We start from the raw sequence: 15,368 nt of genomic DNA on the forward strand, positions 1-15,368 counted from the left end.
TTTTTATTTTAAGACTAAGTGTTCTTTCTGGCTTTTGACTCCTTACCTGACTCCAAAGGAGAGCTGCACAAGAATTCCTATATGCCTAGACTGTCTGTTTATGCATAAATGGCAGATACAAATTTTGAATCTTGTAATTGGTATGGCAGTTTTTTCAGTGAGGACCAAAATAAACTGGTTGTTGTTTAACCAGTAGGTGTGTTTTATTTAACATATGCACATCTACTTTTGACAACATCACAACCTTAGAGCAGACAATCCCTCACAGACCCCCAGTGATCTTTAGGGACCCCAGGTTGGGAACCATGGCCTGTAAGGGGTCTCAAGGCAAAAGTGGGAACTGAGTTAATCTTTAACACTTTAAGGCTTATTTGCTTTTTAATGTGACATCCTCAGCTTAGCCAGCTGTTGTTATAATCACACTGGCAGTGCCAGTAACAAGGCCTTGTAGGGTCTAGCTATAAGAAAAAAAGGGTAATGGTGTAAATTTGATCATGCTATTATAAATAATAAATCTACCACATACAGCAAGCAGAAATAGTCCCAAATAAGCAACAATTTGTAAATCCCTCTTTTCTGACAACTCTTTGTATCTGCTGAAAGGCATGCAAATATAACTTTATGACCTAAATCCAATTTTGTTGGTTTACTTTCTTCCTTCTCTTCAAAACTCACTTTTCTTGCCCTCCTCTTTGGTTTGACTGTTTCAGATAACACTGGAATCAGTAGCTTACTAGCTAGTGTGTGTCATACTGGTCAAAAACCAGGGAATATCTCTGCAATGCTGCCAGGCTGTTTGATGAGTCTGGAGTCACAGGAGCCTTTGATACCACCTCTCCCCATAACATAGTAAGTTTTGGGGGATATTTCTTGTTTTTTCTTTTGAAAAATACTACATACTATAACTTGAACAATTTAAGCTTTATCCCAGACAAATAATCCTTTTTGTAGTGGTCATGTGTATGAACTTTAGAAGGCACTGACAAAATTATGTTGTCCTGCCAGTTGGGTTGTCAAATCATGGAACAGCATGTACTGTTTTGTTGGCAAATAATGTTTTGTTTTTCAGTTGTTGGGTTCAAACATTTGTGTGTGGGTTTTTTTGTTTGTTTATTTTTTTCTCCAGAGTCTGGGGATATCTGAACTGTCATTATCTGACTTTCACTTTTGTATGTGCATTTTTCTTTCAGAGTTATTATGGAGATGACTGGCCACTGTAGTCAAGAACAGGACAGAAATGAATATGTCTTAACTTCAGATGACGACTCTTTGTTTGATATTAATGTCTGGCAAAGTAGAAGGACACCTGAGAATGTGGAGATGCAAGATTTAGATTCACAAATGGGCAGCAAAAAGCAGAAAAAGAAAGTGAGGATGGAGATAAATGGACTCACATCACCTGAGCCAGGGATGTTCAGGTGTACCCAGTCAGCAGCAGTCTGTGCTGAGTCTACATCTCAGTCAGGTAATTATAAGTTAGAGGCTCCAGAAACATTTTGTGTGTGAGTAGGACCACTGTACCTTTTCATCTATCTTGTCATGTTTTAACCTAATTTATTCCACAAACCTTTGAATTTATGCAACTTCAAAGCTCATGTTTTGAAGTGTGTGAAAATCCCCAACAAAAGACACCTTCACAAAAGAGATGGAAAGGGAGAGACTCTTCTCCACAAAGCATGCAAGAGAAAAAATCTGGCACAGGTCAGAGTGCTCATTCAAGCTGGGATCAGTGTCAACATGGAGGATTATGCAGGTTTGCCACAGCTTAGACAAACATTAAATTTTTGATCACTTCTATATTCTGACATCTTTTACCACCATCTGTTACTCCTCAAACTATAAGTGTCAAACACAAGAACCATTTTTTCTGGTAAATTTTGACTTATCAGGCTGGACAGCTCTCCATGAGGCTTCTTCTGTGGGTGATGTGGCAGTGGTAGAGGAACTGTTGAAGGCTGGAGCTAATGTTAACACTAGAAGCTGCGATGGTGTCACACCTCTACATGATGCTGTTTCCACTGGACACTATCAGGTGATGGGAAAACTCTGAATGAAACTTTCAAGATGTAGGATATTTGTGTGTAGTTTCCAGTAACACTCTGCACATGTCCACCCTGTCATCATTTTCAGTTGGGGCTCTGTATTATAACTGTGGTAGCTAAGTCTTTGTTTCATTTGAAAAGTGAAACGTTTACACTGACAAATGTATATTCACAGCACCACCTGCTGAAAGCATTTGGACCCTACTGCCACTGTCCCATTTACTGTTTTGGTCTTCATTTTGCCTCTTGTCTCTTTCTCATTTTTGGGGTCAGTTTTAAAAAGTGATTCCAGACATGGCTGGAAATGACAGTTCTTTGTTGAGCGTCGTCTTTTAGGGCTGGCTTTTTAGTCATTTGTGTTATTACAAATACTAATGTGGTTTTAAATTCTGGTTTTCTTACTGAAATTAGGGTTTCATTTAGTCTCTATGCATTTGTAGCACCCTTCTCACTCTACCTAGGAGGGGCACCAACTAGACGAGTTAGAATGAGGGGTGCTTGGGTTCGTTTAATCAAAATTAAAATTGATAACCCCTATAACTAGTAATGAGGACTTGTAGTATGGTGCTTGAGGAAGGAAGATAGACCCAGCGATGGCTTAAATAAGAACACACGGCTTAGGCCGGATTTATTAGACCAAGATAACTAAAATGACCTCTTATGAGTACAAAACCAATGAGTAAAAGAAAGAATGATAAAGGCAGTAACAAAAAGAACCAAGATTACCAGATTGGTTTCTACCATCTAAATGAAGCGTCTGCGCTCTCTGAGTTAATTAGTCACTAGCAATACCACTGAAACAGTCCCGGTCGCCCCGTTTAATTAGGTCCAGAACACCTTATGTCCAGAACACCGTCTCAACAAAACACACAGTGTTCAGTCACTGAAAAGTTACTCACGACACTCTTGGGCCCAGTCGGGCTCTCACCAGAGCCGGCTAGCACTGCTTAAGCTAAGCGCCGCTCACTATCTTCAAAGTCAGCTTACTATTTCCGCCTCACAGCTCCCACATGGCAAACCGGCTGGCTCCGCCGGCGAAACTTTGCCGTAGTCTCCGTGCCCGGCCCTGGGCAAAGTTCTCCGTCTCTTTTCAGTCTCTTTTTTTCTTTTCCCCTCTTTTCTTTTTCCCTCTTCTCTCCCTCTTTTTCTCTCTCTAACTCTCCCCCCTCTAACTCCTTGCCACTTCTTTTTTCACCCCTCTTCCCTCCCCATCACAGCAGGTCACACAGATTGCCAGATTCCTTCGACCAATCACATTACTATGACTGCGTAAAGAGGGTGAACCTATCGTGGTAACCAATACAGCTCTCCCAGAATTGGCATTTACATCCCAAATACAATTAAAACTTTAGCTGTTCCACAAATAAAATTAAAACTGTAGCTGTAACAATGCAAGCTATAGTCATTTGTAAAAAGTACCAGCCCAGTATGTGCCAACGGGCTACACATTCATAAAGCATCCTCAGAATTTCTTTAACTTTTCATAATTCATTATAGTCATATAACTAATCCACATAGTTTTTCATAAACTTTGTTTATGGTCCTGACCTAAGTTATTAGAGATTTATTTAGGGGTCACTTGATGTCTCCTATTACCAACATCAAGATAATCTACTCTCCTTAGTCACTTATCATTATTAGGTTTAAGGTTGTCAGCTGTATACAAAAGTATGTACCACCATCCCGAAAGTACATTATAAAGTTGCTTGTCATTTATTATGAACATTTGTAAACAGATAGTTTTAAAATAAAATTTTAAATGAGACATAAAATATATAAAAAATTACAATAGAATAAAAAAAAACAAAACAATACTACTGCAAATGAGTGCAACTGTTATGGTTAGCTGTGTGTGAGTTGTTTAGGACCCAGTAATTATGCAGAGTCTAACCCAGGCTAGACAAGAAAAACGTGTTTAATGCTCCACGAAAACAAACAAAGCAGAGCCGGTCCCGTCCGCTGATCTTGGGGCAGCTGGGCACACTGAGTTGACTGGACTACTGTCTCCCGGGGTGAATGAGAGGCGTTGCTCGCTAAATAAGAACAGAGAGAGAGTTTAAGAACAAGCAGCAGGTATGGTATAGATAGTTTTTGGGTATTCACTCTGGGGACCTGAACAGCTGCGTGCGCCGCAGGCCCAGGGAGTAATCCAGGGAGGAGGAGACTGGTGCCAGAGATTCGGTGCCAGGGTTCGGTGTGTGGGTCCCCTGATGAGGCAGCGCTGGTAGCTGAGTGGTGTGACGTAGGATGGTGGCGCTGTTCCAGGATAGCCTAGGAGCTCTGAGAGGTGGAGCAATTCACAAAAAGCAGTCCAAAAACCAAAAACCCCTTTAAACGTGAGAAGGGCAAGAAAACCGATACCACAGAACAATGCGCAATAACGTGGCATGTCAGCCAAGATAGCCCCACAACATCCAGAGACTTAAGCTACTCAGGGTGACTTTCATCCACCTCCGGTGCCTTGCCACCGAGAAGCGCCTGCCTGTGCCGCCTACCGAGGTACATGGGGCGGCCCGAGTCACAGACGTAACAGCAACCAGGGAAAGGCTCTCTAAATGATGAAGGAAACAGCATTTACTCCACATTTTTTCCTTGCAGCAGTGATAATCACCTTGATGTGGTGCCTTTTTAAATGAGTTAAAATGTTTGATGTGTTGCTAGAAACATCCCTGATCACCAGTGAAGGAACATATTAAGTGGCAGACCAGAGCACAATAAATAAATAAGACATCCACTTGTATTTGTCTGTTGTTGCATTTCACTGGGAAGTAGAAGTGCTGCCAAGCATTAATAAGGGAGGGTCTACTAGCTTTGGCTTCTTGTTTGTATTGGACTTGATTTTGCTAGCTGGAGACTTGGTGAAGCTAAGGGTGCTGTCCTCTGGTCCACCACTTAAATATGTTTGTAAAGGGATGCAGATGTGAAAAAAAAATTGCACGCAAAACAAGCCTACACTTAACTATTATTAAAGATAGTATTGTACACATCTGCAACATACCTAAAGTCCTGTACAAATATGTGTATATTTACACCCCTAGGAAATGTATATTCTAACAAGTTTTTTTTTTTATTTCAGTTTCTTCCAAGCATGTAAAACTAAGGAAATTGATATTGTGAAAAACAAAATTGATTCGACATTTCAACCAATACGCATAAGACATCACAACATTCCAATAGTACATGCTTGAAAGGGAGTAGGAAGAAGTATACATTTATCTAGTCCTACCCCCTTTCTTAGACCATGGTACCATTAGCCCAACACCGGACACTCAGACCCACAGCAGTGCCAGTCCCCAACAACCCCCATATATCAATCCTATCACCGCCCTATCCATTGTACATACCAAACAAACCAATTTCCTCATCGACCAGCCCCTTGAATTAAACACAGACCAGTCACGCCAGTTACGGTGCGTCAAGCTAACTACCCCACGGTCTATCTCATCCCATTATAATACCCTCACTTCATCATACTCTTCATCCTACACGCAATACTATACTACTAATAATAAGTTAAACATCATTAATAAAGTGTGTTGCATAAATCAGGCACAGCAGTGTTAGCATCAGTTAGCACATCATTTTTTAGCATCAATTTATTGACTGAACAGGAAATAAAGTTGCCACTTGTGACATCAGCTGAGGTCCTGAGCTAGAATCCTTAATCATGTGTTAATCAACTTACTGGATTTTGTAATGGTAAATGTACTTATATTTGTATAGCACTTTTCTATACATTTAAACAAACACAAAGCACTTTGATATTATTTACCAATTCACGCGCCAGTGGACAGCCACTGTGAGCAACTTGGAGTTCAATGTCTTACTCAAGGACACATTGACATGTGGAATGGAGACGCCAGGAATCGAACCTTGCTCTCCCTGCTGATTCACAGCTGCCCCAGTAATGAATGGACTACCTTGCATCATCCTTGTCGGATGCCGATGTTCAACTAGAGTGCCAACAGTGAACATAGGAACACTGACCATGGAATCTTTGGGCTTTCTTAGAGTTCTAGTACAATATCAAAATACACAAGCTAGTAGAGATTCTAGTAGTAAGATGTTGTGAATGTGTACTGTGTAGGTGGTGAAGCTTCTCCTCCAGCATGGCTCAAACCCCAGTGACAGGAATCTTGGAGGCCTAAGTGCACTTGACATGGCAGAAGACGGGAATATCAAAAAGATGCTCTTAAATTTTGTAAAAAATGAACAGCCCTATGAAATGCCGGCACAATACAAACAACCAGGTGAGCTACTGTACCTTCCACATTTCATACTGGATTTCAGAAATGAGTCTGTTCACATTTTTGTTCTGTAGAGCAAGTTTAATCTAAGCCTTTTATTTTGACATACAGTACACAACAGAAGTGAGTAATATCGCATGTAATATCAACTAAATGTGAAATGATTCAAAGTTTTATCAGCTTCTAGTATTTGCATTACTTCTAAGTTGAACAGTGGGGTAAAAATCAAAGCTAAATTTAGACTTACTACATTAAAATACAGGCCCCACAGTAGTACTGAGATTCAAAAGTTTGATTTTTTCAGTATTCCACCTTTAATTTTTATGACAGAATAAATCTTTGGCAGCATAGAGGATGCAAGTATTGCACATATTTGTGGAGAGATGTTCTGCTATTCTTCAGAGGTGATTTGTTTCAGCTGATCCACTATTCTCTTTAAAATATCCCAAATGTATTTTATTTACTTGGCTTCATGTTGTGCCCCCCTCAGTGGTTGTGGTTAGGATAATGTTGGGGTTCAGGTTAGGGGAAACACATCTTGATGGGGAAACAGATTTTGACAACACTGGCAGCAGGAGTTGTGTGCGTTTACGAACTATCCTCTCATTTTCAGGATGAGGCTCTTGGGTTTTATCATTATGAAATAATTACAGACTATTTGGAGTTATGATGAGTGCAAAGCTAATCTAGAGGTGCCCAAGACTAAAGATTGAATGGCTGGAAATGAGCGGCCATGGGCTCTTTAACTGGTAGAAAGAACTAAATAATTTATGGTCTACAACACAAAAAGACAGAGTGTCAGTAGAATATTTGCATTTGGATAGTTTATTTTATATGTAGTCCACATCAGGAATATTAGTCTAGTTTCCAAATTTAAAAAGTTATATGGAGAGTGTATATGAAACATACATACACCTACAGTATATAACCTTTACATGAATAAGTGTGACCTATTTTACAATATGGTTAAATATTTCACTCCTAAACCTGGCTGTTTAATGACATACTTAAATCTAAGCAGTTATTTTAGTTGTTTCATTCATAGTAATAACTAACCCAAATTTTGGAATACCTTACCAATTAATATTAGGTCAGTCGGAGACTTGGCAGTTTTTAAATTAATGTTAAAAACATATTTATTCACTCAGGCTTTTGGATCATAGCAGAGCTCTGATAACTTCCGTTCAACCTGTTTTATTGCCTTCTTTTTTTTCTTACTTTGGTCAACATGCTGTTTTTTTAAAGTCCTATACAAAAAACTTGATTAGATAATTGAGTACAGTCCTGCAGCAGAAACAAATCGACATCTGTCATAGCAGCAAGGCCGTAGTTTTGCATATGAACATAGAGACATATCCCTACAGATATTTTGGGAGGACTTAAATGTCCCTACCAATAATTGAGCAAACCTGTGCACATTGTCTTTGGAGTGATTTTAGACCATATTAGACCATTATGATATGCTTGACTTACTGAAAGGGAGGGGGCGGTCTAAAGCTCATGTGTAAATGTCATATTTGCTCCCAGACACAGCGAAGGTAATTATACAGTCATGGTCAAAACAAATTACACCCTCCTTCAATTCTTTATCATTATTTATCCATTTGTCTGGACCTCACCAACTTCTATAAACAACAAAACGCATCAGATTTCATTATGTGGTTACAGTTTCCCAAAACTAAACCATCATTCAGAAATCAGGTGAGAAAATAAAATCACACCCTTTCTACTTCCACAGTCATTAAGAGAGTAATCAGCAGCCACATGTTACTAATCAAATGCACAGGATTAGTCAATCATTAAGAAGTGTGTCTGCCTCTGTAAAAACAGAACCTTTGGCAGTTTGGTGTTCTGGAACACTGTGTGTCTGCATCATGCCAAGAAAATTCAATTCAGTTTTAATTGTATAGCACCAATACACAACAGTAATCATCTCAGGGCACTTTACTTTACATAGTAAGGTCTAGACCTTACAGTATTATAAAGGAAAAATGGCCCAGTCTCAAAGCAAAATGTATAATACATTAGTCTAAAACATAGTAGTGTCGCAATAATGGTTGTGTATGTACATATCCCCATGCACGGGGCAAGCAACAGTAAACCAACATAAGGCTGTGTGATATAACAAAATAAGCAGTATTAACAAGCACCAAACAGTGCAGACAAGACAAAGGAATGTTCATTGAAATGAGATAAATAGGAATAAAAATAGGGTTCCTCAACTCCACTATCTCCCAGGACCTGAAGTGGACGTCCAACATCAGGACCATCATCAAGAAGGCACAGCAGAGGGTGTACTTCCTGCGCCAGCTCAGGAAGTTCGACCTGCCTCAGGAGCTGTTGATTCAATTCAATAGGGGAATCATCGAGTCTGTTCCCTCCACCTCCATCACTGTCTGGTTTGGCTCAGCAACCAAACAGGACAGGAACAGACTTCAGTGGACAGTCAGGACTGCAGAAAAGGTCATTGGTGTGAGCCTGCCCTCCATGGAGGACCTGTACACCTCATGGGTCAAAAGGAGGGCAGAGAGGATCACTGCTGACCCCTCACACCCTGGACACAATCTGTTTGAACTCCTCCCCTCTGGATGGCGTTACAGGTCACTGTGCACCAAGACAACCGGGCACAGGGACAGTTTCTTCCCCCAGGCCATCACTCTGATGAACACTTAACCTACGACAGTACGATTGGACATTAACCCTCAGTGCAATACCTGTAAATATATGTACAGATTATACAGACTCGTACAGGTCTCTATTTTTATTCCTATTGATCTCATTTCTTTTTCTGTCTGTATTGTTTACTGCCTGTTAATACTGCTTATTTTGTTAAACTAGCCTTATGTTGGTTTACTGTTTACTTGACCCTTGGGGATATGTACATGCACATTGAGAGCTGTTGTACCAGAGTCAAATTCCCCGTGTGTCCGACACACCTGGCCAATAAAGCAGATTCTGATGCTGATTTTGACTATGGTAGAAGACCCAGGGGCCCCCACTGCTGACACAGGAACCTAAAAAAAGCCAGAGTGGAGTTTGCCAAAACTTACCTGAGGAAGCCACAGTCCTTCTGGGAGAATGTCCTGTGGATAGGTGAGACTAAAATAGAGCTTTTTGGTCGAGCACATCATTCTAGTGTTTTCAGAAAATAGAATGAGCCCTACAAAGAAAAGAACAGGGTCCCTACAGTCAAACATGGTGGAGGTTCACTGGTGTGTTGGGGCTGCTTTGCTGCTTCAGGCTCTGGATGTCTTGACTGTGTGTTTGGCATTATGAAATCTGAAGACTACCAATGAATTCTGGGACACAATGTAGGGCCGGTGTCAGAAAGGTGGGTCTCTGTCAGAGGTTTAAATTTTTCATCAAGCAAAACATTGCAATGTCACAATTTTCAAGGTGTTATTGTGAAACCAGTACATTTTGCATTGCGGGCCAACATTTACAAAAAACCCAAATCCCCCTTGAGCAAGCACTTGGCGACAGTGGAGAGGAAAAACTCCCTCCCACTTAATTGTAATTATTTATAAACAAGCAATTAATTGCTTAGTGTAACTTTTAGTATAGCATTTATTAATTTTAAAAGATCAGTGCTTTGTAAAATAATGGAAAAAATTACAAAATAATAGGATAAAAATGTTATTGCAATCATATAATGTTAACTGCAGAAAAAAACTACATAACCAATTATTTCATACAAATATCTCAGCACTCAAATGTACATAAGTGTGTATAGATTCTGTTCTTACCTAAGAACAAATCCCAGATAAGAAAATATTAGTAAATGCTAGAATCTTCATGAAAACTTTGTAAATGGGTTTTAGAAGAAATTTGTTCTTAAGAACATTTGGTGAATGAGGCCCAGTGATTACAGCTGAGATCTGAATACATGATTCTTTCAGGTGCCACATCAGAGGCTCGGTGTCACATGCAGCTCTCCTGCCAAAGCAGTTTCAGTCCCAGCTACAGCGACATGGCAAATGTACAATTCAAAAACTCAGGTGACAGAGATGGAGCCAGAGAGCACAGTGGCATTCATCTGAGAAAGAAAGACACCACCACTGATAATGTAAGAGCTCTTTACACTTCAAATAGCATTGGACTCCAGTGTGCATTAATGTTAGCTGCGCCTAGATTAAATATTAAAATAAAATGTGTTTGACCATTTATGGCACAGGTCCAAATATCTGATGCTGTCCTCTTTGGAAGCCATGCACATCACTTCACTGAAAGCTTCACTGGTTTTACAGCTTTGAAATGATAACATTTTCTCTAATGATCTTTTTATAGCTGAATTCTTCAGAAGCCATAACAGGGGTTTTGGAGGAGGTAGGAAGGAACCAAACAGAAATGTTGACTTGGCCTCTGACAGGTCCACAGGATACAGGTAGAACTGCTTGCAGTCCATCCTGTGTCTCTGACAGCAGTAATAATATTTATTTACATGTTAATGTATGAAGTGAATTCAAAGAGAATGATGCACCATAATTAGCCAGAAGGATTACAGAATTTCTACCTGATAATGCTTAAGCACATTAGATGAGAGAAGAAGACAGCCAGAAATAAGGTACGTTATTATCATTTACTGTAGTTGTGCTGTTTTCCAGACAGCTATCATGCTGCTCTAACACAGATCCAGAGTGTGCTGACTGATGTGCTCGCCAAACAGCATTTGGAGAAAAATAAGCTTGTCCAAAGATGCCGGTGAGTTCAGGAGCTTCTCTCATCCTTAAATAAAGGTTAGCAGGAATAGATTGTGCTGTGGCTCAGGAGGTAAAGTGGGTTGTCTGCTAACCAGAAGGTAGGCAGGTCAGTTCCCACCTTCTTCAGTTCATTTGTCCTTGAGCAAGACTGAAGCTCGGTGACACCAGTGTGTCAGTGCTTCGGAATGTGAATGGATAAATAGTGTGATAGAGTTTTGAGTGTGCTGTGATGCATAGAAAAGCATTATGCAAGTATTAGACCATTTACCATTTTCTTACTGTTTTATTTTGTTTTTAATGCTGGGACAGTACATTTCTGAACCTTTTATGCAGTCTTTATAAAGTCTTTACAGCACTGTCCCACTAAATCCTGCTATTGTCAGTGTGACAGCACACCACTTAACAGTACCAAAATAACAGCAGTGTTGTTTGATTCTCGGTGCAGGAGTGCCTCTGACGCCCTTCGGCATCATTTGTTGAAAATTCCGCTTGTTTCACTAGCTTCACGTCAGAGGAACTTGGTGGAAATCCTCCAGAAGCAAATACATTTGTCAGACGTGTATGTAACCATGAAGGCCAAACTTTCCAATCAGCCTTCGAACCATCAGCGGAGTACAATAATGAGACCTCAGCCAAATCACTTCTCCACAAAAGCTTCCACACTGGCCTTCTCTAAACTTACAGAAGCACACAGCTGTCAAAAAAACCTAAGACAGGAAAGCCCTAGACAAGCGACATGGGTCAGTCTGTCAAGATCAGCACCTCAAAACAATGCCAAGGACATTGCATTGCCCAGATCTCCTACTCTTTTACAAGTGGAGGGGAAGAACAGTCCCCCACACACTGATGTTTTGAATAAGACAGCCGCCAGCTGTCAGGGCAGCACCCCAAAACACATCAACATTCAGGTGAAAGGAAAGAAGGCACAGACATGGCCTGAAGTCAACTGCAGACCTCTCTTTAAGCTTCTACAGAGGGGACTCGTGCCACCTGGAAGTGCTCTGCAGCTGTTGTTCAAGGTCAGCCAAAGCTCTTCAGAGAACCTATTACCTCCTTGTGTAACAGCTTCTTCTCTGTAAATTTGTCACCAAACACACATATTATTGTCACCAACCTGGAAACCTAATTTCTTGACAAGACAGATAATTAAACTTTACATGTGCTTACCATGGATCCAAACAACACCTCAACAACACCTGATTTTGAGAATGTCTTTAAAGTCAATGAAAAGGATTGCTCTACAAGCACATACATATGTGGCGCTTTCACATTTGATTGTGGAATGACAGGATCCCATCGGTTTGATGGTTGCAACCAGTAAGAGTTACTGGCTTCCATTTACATACAATTTACATAATAACAGGGACACCGAGTGGCCGATAAACCTTTTGTACATTTTAACCTGTCATACTTTGTTCTAAAAAGGCAATATATGATTTACTACTGAAACTACTGTCATCCCATATGGTTACAGCATATGTGCTGCTGCAGTACAGTAGTCCTGGCAACATAGACTATTTGTTGCCAGTGCCACTTTCATTGAATGAAAAGATCTTTAGTGAATGAAGAAAATAACCTGAATGTCTTGCCTCTGCAGGATCACTGGCAACTTGCTCATGTACTGTGTGATGGCTCAATACAAGACAGTAAAGGCAAGTTGTACTTGGGTCCAGAACAGTGGCTGGAGTCTGTCTTTGGTAACAATATCCCCGTCAGCTCAGCATACGCTTGGGACAAGGTTAGACATAAGGCCTCCTTACTCTTATCAGAAGAATGCCTGCAGAAACAGGAAATACTGTATTCAATTCATTTTTATTTGTATAGCTCCAAATCACAACAAAAATCATCTCAGGGCACTTTACATGGTATGTTTCTAGACAGTATTATTATAGAGAAAACAAGACACAAAGAATCAAACAATGTGCAGGTGTCTATTAGCTTAAGGTTTAGACAATAACACTCTTTATTCATTCCTATGACACTACCGCTGTTCCTGACACAGAAAAGTTGAACCTGCTGAGAGGGAAGACAAATTTTTTTATAATTTCCAGTAAGATAAAATCCTGTCTCAGTGTAGTATAAACAAGGGACGGGAAGAGAAGGGAAACACAGGGGGAATGACCAATGACTATGGTCCTGCAGGCATTGCTGTTACATTTTTTGGTAGCCTATGTGTCTTAACCACTATGCCACTAAGAAGCCCTGCATTTGTCTTATGAGCAGCCAGTACACTTGTACAACACTTGCTCAGAACAATACACTGTACAACATGTATTGCAGTGTAATGGCAACTACAGGTATTACCACTCTCTGTTACTCTGTGAACTTTGTGCCCATCGCATACCATCTTTTAATTTAGCACTATCCCAAATTTAGATTTTTAGCCTTGTACCCTTTTAAAGGCCCAGATTCACTGCAATAGAGTAGAGCAAATAGTTGTATCAGGAATAAAGAAATTACACTTGAAATTGTTTCAGATGATATCTTTGAGATTTTAAGCCAATATGTAAATTAAATTTAAAAAAAAAATGATAACCTCACTTTGGACATCATGCCTTTTAATTTTAGGGAAATTTCACTCACAGATGCCATTGTGAGGTGCGATTAGATGCTGCTTTACACTTTCCAAAGGGAATGTGTGATCAGTTTCTATACATACTGTACATACATACATTTCCTATGACATAGTCACATCTTTGAGACAGTGTTGCACTGGTTGACATTTCCTCACTACCATGAACATATACACTGTAGTGTTTTAGTACTGAAGCATTTTGTAAATCTCTGATATAAATTAATAACAAAAGAAATTGCAATTGCAGTTGTTTTTTTTAAGCTCTTATCAAAACCAGTGATTGCAAAGGGCTTTATGAAAAGTAATAACACACAAATTAGGCAGCACAGTAAACTGCAGTACAAGTAGTAATGCGGTGATATTGAAAGTGATTGTTCATGATGTTAAGTTTGAAAATAAAAGAAGTGCAAGTTAGATTCTTAGTAATCCAGGATGATTTAGTTGATCAGCTCCCACAAACACTTTTCCTTTCTTATGTGTTGACAAGGTTCTTGTCTCTGCTGTTTCCTGCCTGCTTGTGGAGGTCTGTGGACAAATGACATGACACACCATTAGGCTGTAAATGATTCAGTATGCACTGTAAATTTGTGCATAAGTACACAGAATCTTCCTCCCTATTTTTGATCTCATTGAGAAAATTATAAAAAATTGTGTAGTGCTACAGAGGTCTGTTGAGAGACATCTGATACCCCCTCTGGACTCACATCTTCTTATTAATTTGTCATAATTTATAAATAGACAAGCCAGTGGTGTTATAAGACATTTCTGATGGGCTACTTCCATTCTTTGCCTAGGTAATGTTCAATGGCAATCCCTTGTCTTATTTACTGAACATGGAGGCTGAAGGAAACACACCACAGACACCTCCTGTGGATGATGGTAAGTGCTCCAAGACTGCTTTCCTCTCACAAGGAGCTGCCTGTAGGTCTGTTGTTCCTGTCTGATGACATGGCTAACTCTGGCCTCAGCTGCACTCATCCTGCCTTTGACAATTCCTTTAGAGAATTTCAAACAAATAAATGGGCACCTAGTAAAACATAGTTTTTCTATGACAATAACTGATCACCCGTCACATATGTCTCCCAGCTGGACTCTTTTTCTCATTAAATCAACCTCATTAACATGAATTGTGCATTTACAGTATTAAAAAAGGACTTCATAGTAAAGCACAGCTTTGAAAGTATTTACGTTTTTATTTCTGCAGAGGCAGCCATCCTGAACAGCCTAATGAAAATCAAGGTAATTCGTTTGGTGGAAGACGAGGAATTCCTACCAAATGCCATAATGGACTACTACTGGGAGAAGCTCCTAAAGAATGACTGTTCAGAGTCTGACAACTGGGGGGATGAATTATTATTATAATAATTATATTAGCACATTTTGTCCATAACTGTGTATGTTTTGATCACTTACCTTGGTGCTTTTACTCATTTTAGGATTAATTCATTGTACCCATTGTGGTTGTGGTACTGTATTTAATTAATCTTTGTTCTCTTATCATATTAGTTTGTTCTTATGTATTTTTACTCCATGTTTCATGTTGTAACTATTTATTTCAGATTTTAAAATGTTGAAACTCTATTTGGCAGTGATGATAGAAGGTACTGTACTTTCTGTTGCATGGATACATTACATCCCAAAACACTCATTTCAGTGTTTGCTAAAGTTTAGCTGAGCATTGTTTAAGTGCCTAAAGTATTTGTATTGATAAATCTGATATTTCTACTGCTACCAGCATTAAACCAATATAATAAAATAAATAATAACAGTTGATTAAGGCATGTGTTAAGTGTGAGATGCAGAG

At 39.6% G+C, this 15,368-nt stretch overlaps 1 protein-coding gene across 2 annotated transcripts in view; it reads left to right on the plus strand.

Annotated features, from left to right (window-relative positions):
- Positions 1-15,368, plus strand: part of LOC109959667 (uncharacterized) — a 25,006-nt gene extending 9,638 nt beyond the window's left edge. For both annotated transcript variants that reach the window (XM_020599206.1, XM_020599205.1), the window contains 12 exons: positions 711-849; positions 1,191-1,465; positions 1,592-1,753; positions 1,890-2,032; positions 6,130-6,292; positions 10,189-10,355; positions 10,577-10,673; positions 10,894-10,990; positions 11,435-12,008; positions 12,587-12,727; positions 14,359-14,443; positions 14,769-15,368. In XM_020599206.1, coding sequence (XP_020454862.1) covers positions 1,198-1,465; positions 1,592-1,753; positions 1,890-2,032; positions 6,130-6,292; positions 10,189-10,355; positions 10,577-10,673; positions 10,894-10,990; positions 11,435-12,008; positions 12,587-12,727; positions 14,359-14,443; positions 14,769-14,926 — 2,055 coding nt within the window. In that variant the 5' untranslated portion in view covers positions 711-849; positions 1,191-1,197 and the 3' untranslated portion in view covers positions 14,927-15,368. The remainder of the gene's footprint in view (positions 1-710; positions 850-1,190; positions 1,466-1,591; positions 1,754-1,889; positions 2,033-6,129; positions 6,293-10,188; positions 10,356-10,576; positions 10,674-10,893; positions 10,991-11,434; positions 12,009-12,586; positions 12,728-14,358; positions 14,444-14,768) is intronic.

The sequence above is a fragment of the Monopterus albus genome, unplaced genomic scaffold, assembly GCF_001952655.1.
Source record: "Monopterus albus unplaced genomic scaffold, M_albus_1.0 scaffold40.1, whole genome shotgun sequence".
Lineage (NCBI taxonomy): Eukaryota > Metazoa > Chordata > Actinopteri > Synbranchiformes > Synbranchidae > Monopterus > Monopterus albus.